Genomic DNA, 18492 nt, shown 5'->3' with positions numbered 1-18492 from the left:
AAATTTTAGTAGTAGATTAGCAAAACTATTGCAGCTAATTAACATCTCTTAGATCAGCTCTCTGCTGTACAAGTATTGGTACAGACTACCTCCATCGGAGTATCCTTTGCTTTCCAGTACATTTCTGCACAAAACTTCATAGAACTGTCATGCAGACAACTGTTCACATTACCTGTTCTCCAGCCTTGAAATCTTGAAGTGCTACACATTCACAACGGTCATCTTCCAAATTGTAGCCTGTAGTGATCTATCCAAGAGAAGAGCAACAAAAGGACTTTAAGCATTTTTTAGTTTTTTTTTTTTATCCACCTCCCCTAGCATTGATAAAACACTGTCCTATTGGAAATACATACTGATGGTAGTAATTGCATGTATTTATTTCTCAACCCAATATAATACAGCCAGTAATGAATGTTTTATGATTCCTAACCATTCTCTTTTATAAATTCTCTCTGAATTGCAGAAATCTAAGGAAGGAAATAACTAAAGTGAATGGAAGACTGTGTGACAAAGTATGACAGAATCACAGAATCATAAAATTGCTTGGGTTGGAACCCGTTAGGGCTCTGACCTCCCTGCTGTGGGGGTTACCGCCACCCATTAGGTCAGGTTGCCCAGGGCTCCACTCAACCTGGCTTTGAAGACCTTCAGTGTTGGGGAATTCACATACTCTGAGCAACCAGTTCCAGTACCTCACCAACCCGAGTAAATAATTTCCTCCTACTATTTAACTCTTAACTATGTAACTCTTAGTTTAAAGCCATTACCCCTTGATCTATCACTTATTAGACCACATAAAGAGTTCGTCTCCCTCCTGTCTACAAGCTCCCTGTATGTATTGAAAGGCTGCAATGAGGTCTCCCTGGAGCCCTCTCTTCTTCATACTGAACAAGCCCAGCTCTACAACAGTTCCACATCTTTCCTGTGGTGGCACCTACAGACCTGAATGCAGTATTCCAGATAGGACCTCATGAGGGCAGAATAGAGGGGGATAATCACTTCCCTCACTTTGCTGGCCACAGTTGGTAAAGACTTTGAGAGCACTGGTCCACAGATGGACTCTTGGGGGATACCACTTGTCACCAACTGAATCCCCTACCATGCTAAAGCCATCTGCTTGTTAAAAAGTTCTTGAGCTTTCAGTCACCCCCATGAGACCCACAGGATCCTCTGACAGTTCTACATTCTGTATTTTATCCTTCAACTACCAGCATGTTTTTTTCTCTCTCAATGAAAATGGATTAGATAACCGTGGATGTTTAGGGGATGAAATCTTCAGAAAATTATAATCTACATGCAAATAATCTCTTTATCTAAAGTTAGGTAATAACCTTAACACGATAACAGGATTTTTCTTTTAGTAGACAATGGAAAAGGGCACATTTCTTAACCAAACTGTACTTCTCCAAAATGATCAAGTGTTCACACCAACAAGCAAGGCTATTCTAAAAATGTAACACTTTATAACAATATTCAAGAAAAAGTAATGTCAAAGATGTAGACACAGATGCAAACACAGGCTGAAACAAAATCTGCTGCACAATCAGAAAACAACTATTATGGCAAGCATTCTGAATTCAGTCTTTAAAAAGCTAACTTATTGAAAAATATACTCTATAGGAAAACTTATAAGAATCTGAAGTTTCTCTATCTGTCTTTGTAAGTGAAAACATATTTCTTCATAAACTGACTTAACATGAAGTTTAGCTATACTGTGATTTCCATCTTGGATGAAATTTATACAAAGACAGAACTCCATGGGTTGCTCTGAAAGCCTGGTCGATGGTTTACATATTAATAGTTTTACACTGCTTGCATAATCAAAGGTGCATTTGTAAGGCATAACAATGCTTTCAAAAGTGACCACAGGGAACATGTCTCAGATGCAGCACATCCAAAATGGCAGCCACAAGCTAGGGCAGCCCGGCCCCGTGGGACACTCATGTAACTGCACTGCACACGGATGCCACCACTTAAGATCTATTAAAAGGATTTGTGGTATGTTGAGATCAGAAGAGAACATCAGAGTCACGGAATACAGGCTACTGCAAAAGACAGACCACAGTGTTTCAACATACTAATTCCTGTACATTCATTATGCTGGATTCAACAACTTCTAAGATCTATCATTTACAAAGTTATTCAACCTTGAACTGCTAGTTGCAAGTGGAGAGGATTTGCCCTCTCTATTACAAGGTATCCTCTGAGCTGAAATATGGTAATACAGTTACCTTCTCAAAAACTGCCAAGAGCATTCAAAAAAGAGGAAACTCAACAGACAGCATTTGACCTGTCCTAAATTTTTTTTTCTAAGTATAAACTCAGCGAAGTATATGAACACTCCCTTCCAACCTATCCAAAGGAGTTTGTAAGAGGAGAATTTTAAGAACTGGAAGAATTCCAGTATGTTAAGGGAAGGATCTGGTCAGTTTAAGCATGCTTCACTAGACTACCACTAGTATTTTGAGCCTGTTTTTTCTCTTTTCTTTCTATGAGTGGAGTGCTGTTGTTTTCTTTCCTGTTTTAAACGGTAGCACATCTAAAAGGCTTTTCTGAAAAGCACAATGGAACGCTAGGCTTATTTTCTCTTTCTTTTAATAACACTCAAGTAAAAGAATTAACAGGGTGATTACTTCTCTTCCCACATGATGGCTGACAAATTGCATCCCTCCACTTTTATTTTTGAAGTAGACCAATATATAAATTTCAAGTCTTGCATAAAGCATGCAGTACTCTGCTTGGTCAGTGATTATGGATGGACCCAGCCCAATAGGCAGTGTAGCTTATTTAAAGCTCTGGCAGAACTGGTAATCAACCTCTGACTGTCAAAATACAATCCCACTAAAGAATAACAATGAGAAATGCATGAAGACAACCATTTTGATATAGTTCTTAGAGGAAGGTTGATCTAATTAATACTGTCAGAAGCACGAAAAGGCTGGATGGACCTGACTTCAGTTAAAACCCAAAGAACATTTTACTATCCAGCCTGGGCAATGGGGCCCTGTAGAATACTGTAAGAACAGGAATATGTAGTAGGTCACTGACTCGGGAAGCATTTCAGTCTGTTTGCAATAGACTAGACTGTGGTACATACAATACCATCTTTCATTTCTTGTTTTCATACAATGAACAGTTTATTTCATGTATTCTAAAAGGATGTACTATATCTAGAGCTGAATCCACCCTCATATCCCACTCTACAATAATATAAACTACAATGCAGACAGCTTATAGTTACCTTAGCAGGCTTTTTTTTTTCCTACTCAATTTCTAATAATACAATACTCAGAATCAAAGAAGTTGAGTAGATTTTCTTAATGTCAGTGTTCTAGTTGTCTATCCTTCCTAAGCTCATAGCTACTTTAAAGCAGCTTGTATGGAAGTATGAAACAAATGAGTAAATCCTGTATAGAAATTCAAATTATTTAAGATTCCTCCCTTCCTCTCTCATCTTTTTTAGGATACACTTAAGCATAAAAAATTGCTTAGAGCCTTGATGTACTACTGCACCAGCAGGTTTGGCTCCAGACACTGGCTCCATGTCAAAACTAATGTGAAGGAACATGATAAAAATAAAAAATTACTTTATCAATTTAAATATAAGTTTGAATGACTAGAACAGCATACCTAGCTGCTCTTTTAATATGGGCTACTTATTTTTTCCCTCCAAGAACCTTAATTCTCTTCCGCTTTCCTTTTAATCCCAACTTTGAAGGCATTCATTAAGAGTTGTCTAATGAATACAGGCAAGTCTCTACAAAAGCATCATAAAGAGAAGCCCAGCAGAAGGGTACAAGAAGTACTGATGCTTGCAGCTAAGACTTATATTACAAAAAGATACATTTGTGAATTTAAAGCAATTTTCTTGATATCGGAGATTCTTGTATAAGCTTTGTAGAGAAACTGAAGTTGTGAGATTACAAAATAGTGAAAGGCAAGAATCAGCATTAATCAGCATTAAAGAGCAAGAGAAAAAAAAAAAACAATAGCCAAACATGCAACTTTTCAACCTGACTTTTGGTGCTGCAATTGGAATAATCATGGTAAAAATAAATTAAGTATCACGTGAGAAAAAACTTGTTTTACATTTTGTTCATGTAAAGTAAGGTTTTCTTACACCAGCAACAGTAACACATGCTGTTGTCCTTACACTCTAGTCAACTTTCCTACAAAAGGACTAGATTACTTGAAATAGAATGGTCATATTTATTACTTAAATAATACTATCTACTGGAAACAAAATTGTAGAATACAAATTGTGAAGCATACACGACAGTGGCTGAACAACACCAATAAACTGTTCTCTTACAGTTTTCCATTTCCTCCCTTCAACATTAACTAGCCTGTTAATGAAATCAAGACCTTATCCTCCAAACTAGCACACATAAGACAAAATGTCAGCAGATCTGACTTTCTATATACATGTCACCCTTTAAATGTTTAATATGCCCTAAAGTAGTATTTTTGCACTTCGTTTCTTTGATGTAGCAACAGATGTACTGTTTTTGTTGAACTGGCCTTTGTTCTTGTTGTTGCTGTCTCCATGACAAGGTTCTTTGGGCAAAGTTAAGAGAGCATGCAGTTTTTCTTAGCTGCAAATTTCTAACCGCTTTTCCTAATGGAGGCTACAAGAGGTAACCTCCATAACTGTCTGCTTTCATATTCTCAGTACAGATCTATCGAGTATTGTGAATTTTATTCAGACTAGTCAGAAACAAAACTCCATGTCAGAAAAATGGCTGGAAAAAAAGGAAGTATAATGTAGCTGAAACTCTTAAAGGTATGTTACACATGCGAGCACAACTGTATGCAGTCATTTCTAAATGTTTTTTTAAATGAAGAATGTTCTCACAGAAAAGCTAACATGAGACATTTAAGAAATTGATAAATCTTTCAGCTGTAAGTTTTTTAGGGTCATTCAGGAAGATAAAATAACTGTATTAAGAAGCGTAATAAAAAGTTATTAAAACTGTTTGCTGGCATTTGAAAGGCTTAATACTTAAGCCTTAAAGCCTTTCAGCAACTCTGAAGTAAACCTTACCAGTCCATTAGTATGATTACACATGTCCCACAGAGGTATTAGAGCCAACGTAACTCTGGAACCATCTTCTGTTGGAATCTGGTTCTGCCGTGTCATAACAGAAGAAACTGCCCATCTACAAAAATAAAGAAAGTCAGGTGTTCAGTGTTCAAAACTTTAATATGTGGATTGCCTGTAGCCCAATCTGGAGCAGTCATTTACAAAAGAAATTTCCAAACCTATTTTTTTTAAATAATATGCTAATAACAGCAGGAAGTAATAGAAGAATCATTCAAAACCTTCCAAAGTCAGGTTAAGTAAATGAAATTCCAGCTATCTATTCAATTACTGAAATCTTTGGAAATGCTCAGTATTTCAGTATTTCCTAAACATTTCTGAAATCCCATTTTGTTACGTTTCAGACAGAAGTTAATTCATAATGCCAGACAGAAGAAATCTTAAAGCATCACTACACTCTTTTCTTATTGTATATGTATATCATTGTTATTTTGAAAAAAGGAATACCACCAGGAGAAGGTCAAAAGGATTCCAGCTCCCTAGACTCCATTACCAGTAACAGGATTAAACTTTCAGAAGGTTTGTTGTTTGTTTGTTTTTTTCCTAGAAGTGCTCCAGATTGTTTACAAAGATATGGTCTACCTGGATTTTACTTAATACCTTAAATAACAAGTTAAAATTGTGGGCAGCCTTGATAAACAACATACAAATGTCATTTGAAACCCAACAGTATTATCTTTCTTTTTTATCTGAAAAATCTTAGTCCACTACACAGTTGGCAAGTTGGCATGTTCCTCTGTGATCTTGTAAGTGAAGCAAGCGAGCCTTGGATACGTCAGTTTCATAGACTTACCCAGAAGCCTCTCAGACCTCATGAACACCTTTTATTCAAGCTATTTTAACCACTTAACAGAATTTAGCTCGTTATCTTTTCTTATTTTTACTGTAATTATGTCACCCCCATAGCACCTCCAAGTGACATTCACAGTTCCTATGCACAACTTCAGCTCTCTAGCTTTTCAGTTCAACATTCACTGTAAATATTTGTTTTTGCTACTATGTACTGGTAAAGCCTCTTAGAGAAAATATCATTTTTTAAAAGTCCACAAAAAAAAAAAAAAAAAAAAGTCATCCTGCAATTAAACAGAATTATTTTCTTAAAAAATAATGAATTACCTTACTATTCTCTAACTATGTGTGCCAGTTGGCTAAATTTACTACTTGTGACTATTCCCATTTGTAACTATTAACATCTGCATACTGATTTCACTTTCCTCGTTAAGTATATTAGTATCAAACCCTGCGCTTAACATTTCAATAACTGTGGTTTCCCCATCAGTGAAGCATTACCAGGGCCCCTCAGTTCACACACACACACAAAAAAGAATTAAGACAGATAGACCAACCTGTAGTCGTCATAAGTGAAAGAATCCTTTAAGGGTAGTTTGCTGGCATTAGGATGGGTCTGGGAAACACGAGTTTTAGAAAAAGGTGGAAAGAGAAAGAAAACAGAAATCAGTCAGCAGAATTTCATTATTTAGCTGCCTAACAGATCCTAACAAGAGCCAAATGAAGCAGGAGGCGTCCAGCCGCGCTACAGAGGGATCATCATGCTATTATGCTCTCATACATCACTGTCAACTTAATTTGTTGTGCCCAGCAGCCGCCATAAATCTGTTTCTTCATATTTCAGGACTGGAACCCACAGACATCATACAAAAATAAAGAAATTTAAGGTGGACCGAGTACGCTAAGGTAAAACTAAACACAGCTCTGCAGGGTGGAAGAAAGAAATCAGAGAATAAGCACACATTAGGTTTCACCAGCTCCCTCCATTTCCTCTTTCCCAGAATAGCAGTAAAGCATTTCACCAGCTCAAGGAAAAAAATACATATTTTTAATTTCTTTCCCTAAATCTGTAAAAGTTTTTTTTTCTTTTTTTTTTTTTCCAGTAGAAGTTGTGCTGCACTTCAGAAATCAAACAGATTAAAATATTTGCATAGCTTTTGGTGATAAACTGATGAGACAGTACCTACATCAATTATCCACACATACACTGATTTAAAAGAGAAGTAACCCCATTTGAGGAAGCACATTGTAGTTGTCACTAATAAGCAAGATCTACAGATTTACAAAAGGCCTTAAGTAGCAGCAATGCCTGTTACTTTTTTAATGAATTGACTTGTTTCAATTTCCAAAAAATACAGGTAGCTTTCAGCCCACGATTGCACATTTCAGAACTTCAGCCCAGTTCGGAAACGGGAAGCCACGGTAACATAAATTGCAATCTTCGGGTTCAATTAGGACTCAGGGACGAACTGAAGCTGGTGATCAAACGTTATCTCAAAAGATAGAGATGAACGTTGCCCAGCTCTGCCTCCGTGACACCGGTAAGGCAGGAGCTCCACGCAGCGCCTTACTCCTGATGCATTAGCATCACAAGTGCGCGGCCATTCATCATCGCTCTCCGTAATGTACTTGCTGGCACGGCGTGCAGGACAGTAGGGGATGAGGTAAAAGTGGCTCAAACCGTAAATCAATTAGAAAACAAAAGCTTGCGCTCAGCGCGCAATTTTAGGCAAATTATCCCTTACAAAAGGCCGCCAATTGGGTGCTCGGTCCCAGGTGCCCCTCTCCTCAGCCTCCCGGTTAACCCTTTGGATTAGTTAGCGCTAGCCACCGCCGTCCTTCCCCACGTTATTTCTCGACACTTTCACGTCGGTGTTCGTATTGCGGGACGCGACGCACGAAGCAAAGCCCGCAGGCAGGAGCCGGCCCGGCCGCGTCCCGCTGCCGCACGGCGCGTCACTGGAGGGCCGCCCCTGCCACCTGCCGGCCCCACGCGGAACGACGCCTCGGCCCCGGGCCGGGCCGGGCCACGTGAATGAGGAAGAACCCCCCTAGCAGCTCCCAGCGCTGGTCTGGGGTCACTTTCGTGTTTAGTGTTGCGCAGAATCGGCCCGAATCTAATAAACCGACTTTTGTTTCGGATCCCATTACGTGCTCCGCAGCTCTCCCCGTTTGTAAATCCCTCCAATTCTGCGCTGAGACAGTCCAGACATCACTCATGCAAACAAAAACGCTAGTAAATTACAGCAAGCTATAAAATCGATAGCCTTCTAATAAAAGACACAAGGCAGAATACAAACCCTGGTGTACATCATTACCATATTTATAACATTCTGTGACACGAGAAACTAGCAGCTATTTAAAAGTTAAGATGCTCCAACGTCAGCACATTTGATCACGTTAACTTTCTGACCCGGACTATGTTAGCGTGTAACTTAAAAACCCTACAGATCACAAGAATCTGAAGACACACCAAAAAAAGAACAATATTCTGATTAAAAAATTGATTTAGTATGCAGCTTCTCTTTATGGTCCCTTGGTAAAAATGAAATCTCCCTAACAAACACTTAATAAAACCTGTCAATATATCCAGAAAGAAAAATGACACAAATGCATTAAGTATTAAATACCCTTGAAAAAAAGTCACATATTCCATGAATTTTTGATGCACTATCTTGACATTAATGTAAAACCTTGATATTTATAATTGACAGATATTTAATAAAGTATAGAAGATGTCTGCTGCATAGCATGCAAATTGCTTAGACTGATCAAAAAGATACAGACGTATTTAAACTAAACAAACACTTGATATGTAAAAAAAAATAAGAATCACATCTAGTTTTTATCAGTTTATACACCTAGGTCTCTACAGATTAGCTACGAAGCATGACATATCCACCACATGAATCCTGATTTTTACTTCCCAAGTCTGTTATGCAGTAGTTTCGTAGAGTTGGGAGGGGAAAAGCTTTAAATAAAAAATGGAAACATGAAAATGTGAATATATTCATTTAGATGCAGGTCCTGACATTCTACTGAAAGAGTTATTATAAAGAACAAATACCATCTATTTAGTTACCCTTTCTGTGAAAATATTGTCAGAGCTGGCAATCAGGGTGATGACCACTGCAAAAACAAATAGCAGCATGTTGAATCTCATTTTCCTCCTGATGCTGCTATTCCTAAAGAAAAAAAAAATTAAAAACTGTTTCCTCCCCTTCAGCGTTCCAAGCCTTCTTTGAGACATTTGGAGGATATCTCAAAATAACCGAAAATATTAAAAAGTAACAGTGATTGCTGCCAGATTGTCTGCAGCCACTGTGGAAAGAGACAGACTGTTATTCTAGTCACCTAAAACACTATCAGACTAGAAGCCAGTTATGCAGTATGGCAACCGGATAAAGGGGGGAAAAATTCCCCAACAACAAGAAAAAAGGCTTCTAAATATTTTTCTCTCTGGAAAGCAGTGATATCCAAGGGTTCACATCTCATGTTCAGCGTTGCACAAGAAAGCGCAACTCCTGATGCCCCCAGAGGGGCCTTCACGCTAATAATTTCCTCATCATGTTTTTGGTCGGGCTTTACAAGATTAATGATTCTCAAACCTCAACCTAGACGCTAGATGACTCCTCCACTTTTGAGGGGGCTTATTTTTATTTGGACAGGATGAAGGATTAGATGTAGAAAGGGTGGGTGCCTTTCCAGCTGAGAAGCCAGCGCAGCCTCACTCCTGCTATCCAGCCTACACAAGCATTAACCTCTTGTACAAGAATGGGCAGACTATTAGAAACTACACCCCTTACCCCATTCAATCATGAAATGCAAAAGCTCATTTATCAGAGTTCCCAATCTCAACAAAGGCACTGCCATTAAAAGGAGCTTAATATCTGCTTGTTTACAAAGCGATGCAGTGTGCAAGTCCTGCTACTGCAACGTGCAATAAGGATTCTGGGTAAAGTCAGAACTAGACTACATTTACATAGTGTTAAGTTTTCTTCTAAATGTGTGCTACCAGATACCTTGAGAAGAATTGATGTATGCACAAAGTCACATTGGCTGGCACATTTCTTTGTACAATTAGCCTTTCTATCTCCTGAGCAAGTAAAATTAATTGAACCTCTGGCTATAATCAACGTGAGTGTTAGTTTTGGTGGTGGGTTATTTTTTGTTTGTTTGTTTTTTTGAAGACTTATCTCTTGAGATAAGCTGCCCATCTGAGTCATCTTCTACTCCACTGTAATACCCAACTAGAAAACAGCCCTTGTTTAAATCACTTTTCTGCATTTTAACTCAACACTATACACGTGCTTCAAGTTGTGACATGCGTTTTATGTATTTGTAGATACAGAGACGGTTGGATTTCTGTGAAGCATATTTCAAGTACTCACAAGTCCAAGGAAAAGTAATTGATAATCTCTGCATCAATATTACTAAATCAGATTTCAATATTCTCAAAAACCTCTTGTGTACTGCTAAAGTAGAAACAGCTCCATTTCTATCTTGGGAAAGTATCATACCAAGTGCTGAGATTGTATTGAGGCCATCACCCCCAACCCTGCAACCCCAAACGAAGAGTACTTGAAACCAAGTTAAAGCCAAAAACAGTTTAAGCTTTCACCTTGGTAACTTTCATTCCTTTGAACAAGAAGCCCAAGGGTTTGTTTCTTTTGACCAAACAATTTATTTCCTCCCTTTCTTTGCAGATTCTCCCCTCTTTCCAGTGTACTCATTAATACTGGGAGATTTTGTTATGAGCCTTGTTGGATGCTATTTGATGGTTTCGGGCCAATGTGTAGGTGTATGAAAACACACACACCACACACACACTTTCAGGGCCAGAAGCACGAAGATCTGTCAGCATTTGCTGGTTACTGTCCCTTTCCTAGTTCTGGAAATCCTTTGAAGCAGCAGCCTTGAAGACAAACTCCTCTCTGTGGAGCAGCTGAGGCTTTAACTGCCCTGAAGCTAAGTAAAATAAAGAATTCAGAATGGAGGATCCTAGTGATCTACAAGGAAACAAGAACACTTTTTTTTTTTCCGTTGGATGTATGCTGCCTAACCTAACAAGGGAAAGCCAGTTCACCATACAGGACAGGAGAAAAAGCCAAATATTATTTTACTTTGTAGTAACATTTTATAGCTACAGAGGCATGCTTTAGAATTCACAAACAGCCTGATTCATTAAGCATTAGGAATCAGATCCGCAAATGTACACTCTTACATGATTTTTCTAACAGAAGAAAGACAATCCTACTTCACAAAATCTAATCTTAAAATTAAAGATGTATCAGAGGACTCAAACTTATTAAATATAAGTAACAGTCTTGCTTATTCTTTATGTCAGCAATTCTTATTTACTTTCTGCCAATATGCACACAAGAAATCACTGTTCCACACTATTATGGGATTCATGCAGTAGAAGCAGACTGGAATGACTCCTCCTGGTGCGATGGAATTTAACTGCACCATCCACTTTTTTGTACATTCTACCTGAAAAAATTGTATTTATTTGAGAAAGAAGGGGCATAACAGATAGTTCAGCCATGACATCAGCTACTAACTCGAGGGTCTGAAGGACCAAAAGCCCACCCACATGCAAAATGGACATAGAGGACACAGTCAGCATCTTCAAACAACTGCAAACCAGTATTCTGGTTATAAACCTACATCTGCTTTACTAAATTGAGGCAAGACAGTGACTGACTTTTTAACATCCACTTCACAAAATACAGGATCTCTCTTTGTCTTTTCCTAACTAAGAAGTCAATTAAATATGACACAAAATAGTGCCCAAATTTTCACTACCTTTTCCTGTCCTCACACAAAATAACTTCGGGCTAAATGCAGAACCCCAGGAGCTGAGGGAATGAAGAGGAGAGCAAACAGGCTGCAAATGGGCTTGTTTTGCAGTGAGGCACTTCCCCAGTTGCCCCTCAGACACACCATGCCTATACCTCCTTTGGTTAGTGCGTGTTGTGTTCATGCTGAGCCTCAAACTGTTAGATTCTGACTGCAGTTCCTCATGCAGTTACAGTAAGACAGCTAAAGACCTTCCTTAGAAAACTTCATGATGTCTGCATATGTGGACTTACGCCTTAGACTCTGTCTGAAGTTCGAAGTTTATCTAGTTCATTTTATCTAGTGCAAGATAATGATGCTTCATGCTCAAATTCATCACAAACCTCCATTACTGAGCCACTGAATCACAAACCACAAATAAGATGCTTTGATGGAAAGCCTGAAGTGAACTGCTTTAGGAAGACAGGGACAATACTTCCTATTCACCACCACCCCTCTTTCAAAAGTTTCCTAACAAGCTACAATATTACACAGCATGGACAACGCTTTGGTACCTGTGAATCAGCTACTCAAGTTCACAGGTGAATCATACCAGTTTCCACTTCTGTGGAAGCTCAGACCATAACTAAGCTGCTTGCACAAGGGACACTGCATATTAGACAGGCTAAGTCCTGGAACCAGTTGTACTGGGACTATAGCATGTACACAAAACTAAAAACTTATCACTTCCTTTTCAACTTGCATTCAACTGATAGTACAAGAAAATAAACTTTGGTTTACTTAGCAACATATCAATCTCCTACTGTGTGGAGTATTAGCACTGAGTCTGACTGAAGAGGAAAATCCACTTTGTAATTTAGTTAAATTACTAATTTTAACAAAGACAAGTCCCCTGTATAATTTTGCAGTGCTTAAAGAATACATCCTTTGAGTATTCCATTCTAAGAAACATCAGCTTGTTATCATATTTTAAATTTATGGAACATTTGTAACTGCTGTTATATCAGGAAAAATATTAAATCTGCACATTAAGTGCAAACTTTATATGAGAAAGTATTCTTGCAAGTACATGATGATCTTTCCGTGTCTACTGAGGCACTCACTTCCACAAAAGACACAGACAGCATCTCTGGGGATAAACTCAACTGCCCCAGAAAGTGCAACTTGGTTAAAAAATAGGAATAAAAGCAAATAATGGAAAAGCAAACAGACAAAAAAAAAAAAAAGAAAAGAAAAAAGGCTGTATATGCTATGGGCTATAAAAACAGGTGCTTATCTGCATTCTCAACCAGGAGGATGGTTCAGAAACCTATCTTCAAAAAACAAAAAAAGCCTTTAAAGACCACAAGACTAACAAGAAAATGTATTATTCCTCCCAAATGTGGTTTAAACTGTGCAGAAACAAATTTTGCTTAGTGCTGGCATATAAACTTTGAAGCACATCTCTGTTCCTCTAGAGGGAAGAGGGCATTTAGGCTAGTAAATGATACAGATCATAAATGAATGCAACCCATTCAGAATACAAAATAAATGAAAATCTACTGATTTGATCTTAATCACAAATGTCCAAAGAAAGATGAGATCCTCATCCAAAGAGAAAGATACATTTTATCTTGTCCCCATCCAATTTTAAAACATTCTGGCTGCTAAGAAATAACAGACAACACGTAGGATGTGCCTGCATTTTGATCTAGGCCAGTACGGTCCAACTGGCACCCATCGGCTGAATCTGGACCGCAGGATGCCTCCATATGGCCTGCCACCTTTCCCTTGGAGGAGCTAGGGAACAGCTGTTTGAGGAGCAAATGCTGCCCAAACAGCCCAACACCTCCTCCTGTGTCCGGCTGGCTCAAAGCCTGAAGCTGCCATGCTCCAGTGGGAGGCAAGGAGGGAACAGAGGAAGAAGGAAGGAGCCCTCCTACCCCTGCTAGGTCTTGAGCTCTTCATCTGGCCACGACAAATTTAGACACACACAAGCCAGCAAAGCCTGCAGCTGCTTCTCCCATGGAGAGGGGAGGCCATAGGAATGGCCCAACAAAGCCCTAGGATGTGCTGCCATTGTCACCATAGCCGTGGTGAGATATAGAAGTGACATAAAGTAAAAAAAAATCAAAATAAAAATCAGTAAATTGGCCCAGGTTTGCAAAGGCTAAACCACCTTACAGTAAATACACTGAGTGGTACAGTACAAGCAAACAATCTTCAGTTTGCTGCCAGCAAAACAGATTAATACAATATTTTGGCCCTTACGGAGAAGAAAAACAGAAAAGAATAAACATATTCCATCATTAACTGACTATTGATTTATTATTGATCAAGCAGAACAACTCAGCTGCTGAAATCTGGACAAAGCAAATATAAATAGCAACAGTATCATACCTCTGTAACTGCCCACACAATGAAATTTTAAACCTCTCCTAAGGCTAACATTTATATCAGATAAGTAAACAAAGGGGAAAGATACAGAACTTACAAAAGTACCTTTTTTTTGCCCAGTGACACTGACATTACTTTAGGAAAAAAGCTGTTTGATGGGCATGCCATTGAGTATAAATTAAGCAGGAGAAAAAATAGAGTTCTGAGGACCTAGCTGCTACGTGATCAAAACTGCATTCTGCTTCCAAATACTTTTACTTCTGGCTACATATTAAACTCTATAGAAGCAGGAAAATACTCTGTATCATTACATCAATATAAGTCTAAAAAAACCAACTTCAAAACATTTGCCTGAACAGAGCATTTTAAAAGGTAGTATATTTGTCTGCATTTAACTCAAACATTTAACACATGAAATGGCTGTATCTTAAAGCTAAGTATAGAGAGAGACACCAGACATTCTACTTCACACTGACATGGAAAATCATACACTTCATTGGAATAACATAGATTAGAAATGGTATAGAGAAATAAAGCAAGACTGGCTTTTATCCAGTTAGCTTAACTCTAAAATTCTTATTTATTGATTGACAATCTTTCTTTATTCACTGTTTTTTGTGCTACTCTTATGCAAGAGTAAGTTACAGAAAGGAGATCCTGTCGCTGGCATTTCTCAATCAGTTATCCTACTGGCCAGAAAAATCTCTTGTCAGGATGCACTGTATTCGTTAAAGGCATCTCAGTTTACTGGCAAGAAGGAAAACCTGCTTCCTAACTAAGTTAACGTTTACTTTAAGCAAGACAGTTTAACAGGTTAAAAAGAATGCATACATAACTAAACGTGACTGAATCCATTTAACCCACAACTAGAACCCTATGCCCTTTGCCTCCATCAGGTTATAAAAAGGTAGTTATTTGCAAGTACCTGGACTTTGACATTGCTTCCAAATTTAGAGATAGCTATTAAAATATAAACAATTGCAATTTCTTTACAAACAAATGCCGATTGTCTTTATGCTACCACATATTTTAAAAGGTTTTGTTACAAATTACTTAAAGCATCACATTATGGATGAAGAGCAACAGGTCATGGTTTGAGCAATAGGTATTTCCAGCACTATTCCATTCACCCAAATGGCCAAATCAGACAAATGAAGAGCGCTCTGAGCTTCAGATTCAGACTGGTGGACATGAGAAGAGACCTCTGGGTTCATCTGGCGCAACCCCCCTGCTTAAACAGGGACACTCAGAGCTGGATGTCCATGACCAGGTCCAGACAGCACTTTCTCCAAGGTTGGAGACCCCAAACTCTCAGCAACCTCAGAGAGGCAATGTTCAGTCATCCTCAGAGTGAAAAAGTATTTCCTGATGTTCAGACCAAGCTTCCTGTATGCCAAGTGGATCACCTCCCTCAGACTGCTGCCAACACTTCTAACACAGCCCAGGACACCACTAGCCCTCTGTAGCAAATTACTGGCTCATGTTCAACTTGGCCTCTAGCACACGCACAGATTGCTCACAAAGTTCCCATCAGCCTATTTCTCCAGCCTGTTAAATTCCTTCTGAATGGCAGTGCAACCCTTCAGTGCTTCAGTCACTTCTCTCATTTCGTGTAATCAGCAGATTTGCTGAGGGTACTCTGTGCCCCATCATCTGGCTGCTGGCCAGTCACTAGGGGCATTCCCCAGGGCTCAGCTCTAGAGCTGGCTCTGTTGAAGGTTTTTATCAATGAGCTGAATGCAGCTTAATACATCCTTAGCCAGTTTGCTGATGACACTAAACTAGGAGGTGCTGTTGAGTCTCTGGAGGGATCAGAGACCTCACAGAGGAATTCAGAAAGACTGGAACACTGGGCAGTTATCAACATGAAACTCAACGTAGGTGCTGGGTTCTGCACCTGGAACAGAGTAATGGTGAACACATGTGAAAGGAGAGCTCAGGAAAAGAGGGACCTGGGGGTGCTGCAGGCTCAGCATGAAATAGCAGCATGCCCTGGAAGTCAAGGATGAAAACAGCATTTAAGAATTCATTAAATACAGCACAGCCAGCTGCTAAAAACAAGGTCATTCCCTCCATATTTACTGCTGGTTTGGCCTCACTTTGAATATCATGTGCAGTCCCACAACATAAGAAGGATGTTTAAGATACTTGAATGCATGCAGAGAAGGGCAACAAAGCTGATAAAAGGGCCATGTCCAACAAGAAGAGACCAAGAAAGAACTTTTGTGTTGGAGAAAAGGAGGCTGAGATTCTCATTGCTCCTCTCCCTCAATCAGGGGAAGCAGAGAAGGAGATGCCAGACTTATCTCCCTGGTAGCTGATGACAGGACATGCAGGAACAGCATAAAACTGCATAAAAGGTTACTAGGTTAGTCAAGCATTATTTTCCATTTGTGAATTTATGCTATTTGCCTGGAAATTATTTCCAGGATTAGTTGTTCCATTATGGTCTGTAGCTCCCAAGGTCCTCCTTCTTGCCGTTCTGCAATACAGAAGCAGTATTTGCTTTCCTCCAGTCCTCTGGCATCTTCCCCAGTCATCATAGCCATGCAAAATTTATCAACAGTAGCAATGGATGTGCATACATCCGGCTAGCTTCAGATATTTCCAGACTGACAGGTTTTCCTCTTCCCCTGGTGGTATATCACCTTCTCCCTCCACACTATCTCCAAAGCCTAGGATTCCTGAAGGCTATTAATTCTTTGCCTCAATCTTCTTTAATCTCCTTTTATAACAAAGTCAATCACCTAGTGGACCAAAACGAAGTCAGCTGATGTAATTGTTTCAGATTTTAGCAAAGCTTTCAATACTGTTTCTCAGAAGTACTATTGTGGACAACATGTCCAGCAAACAGCTAGGCAACAACAAAGTGTATGAACACAATTAGCTGATAGGTCAGGTTCAAAGGGTTGTAGTACACAGAGTTATAGCAGGCTAGCAGCTAGTCACTACTGAGGCCCAACAGAGCTTTATTTTAGGGCCAGTTCTCTTTGGTATCATCAATGAGATGGATACAGCACTTGAATGTGCACTAAGTAAGCTTGCAGCCAAAACTAAATCGGGAGGAGCTGTTAATTCCTTTGAAGCTTTGCAGAGAGACCTTGACAAATTAGAAGCCTGGACAATTGCTAACCACATGAACTTCAACAGGAACAACCTCCACTACATTTGCAGTGTACAAAATGATTAACTAGTACTGTGGTACTTCCATCTGCTCTTGGAGTATTCCACATCTTGTTTTGATTTACAAAAGTTTCTCTTTAGTAGACTACAAACAGGCATCCAGGTGCAGCTGTGAGAAAAAGTAAAATAGGAAAACTATCGTATACCATTTCTTTAAAAATGCTCAAACATTTATTTTCTTTACAAATATAATCTCAATGTGAATGTCTGTAAACTATATGGCTCCCCCTTGTGCTTGTTATACCACATTTCAACTGACAATATATATTTTTTTAAATATGAAGCCAAAAACATTTGCACTCTATTCACCCTTCAACTATGCATGCAATGCCTGTAAGTGTTAATGGAAGTCACACACACATCTTCCCAGGGAAAAGAGAACCCTGCAGTTCACTAAACTCCTCTTTGGAATGAACTACAAAAAGAGTCTGAGCCTATGAATCTGCTGTGATGAAAGTACTCCTCTGACCATTTGCTGTATTTTGATAGCAATGCAGACACTAAATACACCTTTAAAGCACATCTGCAAGAACTTTCAACTATTTTTTAGTTCTCAAATTACATACATTCAGAAAGGTGTCAGTGTGGTTTATAGACCTTGGCTAACATGCTCAAAGGTTTATTTTTGTCTACTCAACATCACACCTGTTTCTGCTTATCAAACCAGAACACAGTTTGGCTTGCAACAGCTGTGAAATGCATAAATCTGCCCATTCTTCAAGTGTATCTGGTCTAAGCACTTTGAGAAAGAGTTAGAACTACAGTGCTCTGAGAAATTCACCATTACTGACAAGCTAGTGAAATAAAACAGACCAACACTTGTCAGGTTGTTTAAATCTGCACATGTATCAGAAACAATTATTTTAATAACAGTCTAGTGATCCTATATGGAGAGACAATGAAGCACTTAATAAATGGTTTAACCCTTTTATTTCCGTAGTCAGAGACATTTTGCAGATTAAAAATGCTGCAAAGTATTTTAAATATTTTAAGTTCACATATTAATCCCCTTACCAGTGTTTCCAGACATTACAAAAGAAAACAACTCATTTTGAGATTCTACATGCTTTATTTCCTTTGGTCAAAATGCCATCATGAAAGCAAAGATGGGTATTTAAATGTTAAAAAAAAATTAAGACTGCACACCTGAAGGAGAATCAAAACGCTGGTCACCCAAGCCAGCTTTCCTTAAAATGCTTATTCTAATGTACCAAATGAAACGGTACACAAGTCTTACAATC

At 38.8% G+C, this 18492-nt stretch overlaps 1 protein-coding gene across 3 annotated transcripts in view; it reads right to left on the bottom strand.

Moving 5' to 3' along the window:
* SETD3 (SET domain containing 3, actin N3(tau)-histidine methyltransferase) overlaps positions 1-18492 on the bottom strand; it is a 51984-nt gene that overhangs the window by 7666 nt on the left and 25826 nt on the right. For all 3 annotated transcript variants that reach the window (XM_065749862.1, XM_065749881.1, XM_065749872.1), the window contains exons 7-9: positions 6448-6506; positions 5045-5159; positions 173-247 (exon numbers count right to left, since the gene is read on the bottom strand). In XM_065749862.1, coding sequence (XP_065605934.1) covers positions 173-247; positions 5045-5159; positions 6448-6506 — 249 coding nt within the window. The remainder of the gene's footprint in view (positions 1-172; positions 248-5044; positions 5160-6447; positions 6507-18492) is intronic.

This window comes from Cyrtonyx montezumae, unplaced genomic scaffold (genome assembly GCF_038088225.1).
Source record: "Cyrtonyx montezumae isolate F1298 unplaced genomic scaffold, pur_monq_1.0 scaffold_10, whole genome shotgun sequence".
Classification (NCBI taxonomy): Eukaryota; Metazoa; Chordata; class Aves; order Galliformes; family Odontophoridae; genus Cyrtonyx; species Cyrtonyx montezumae.
This window is presented reverse-complemented; position numbering and strand designations above follow the sequence as displayed.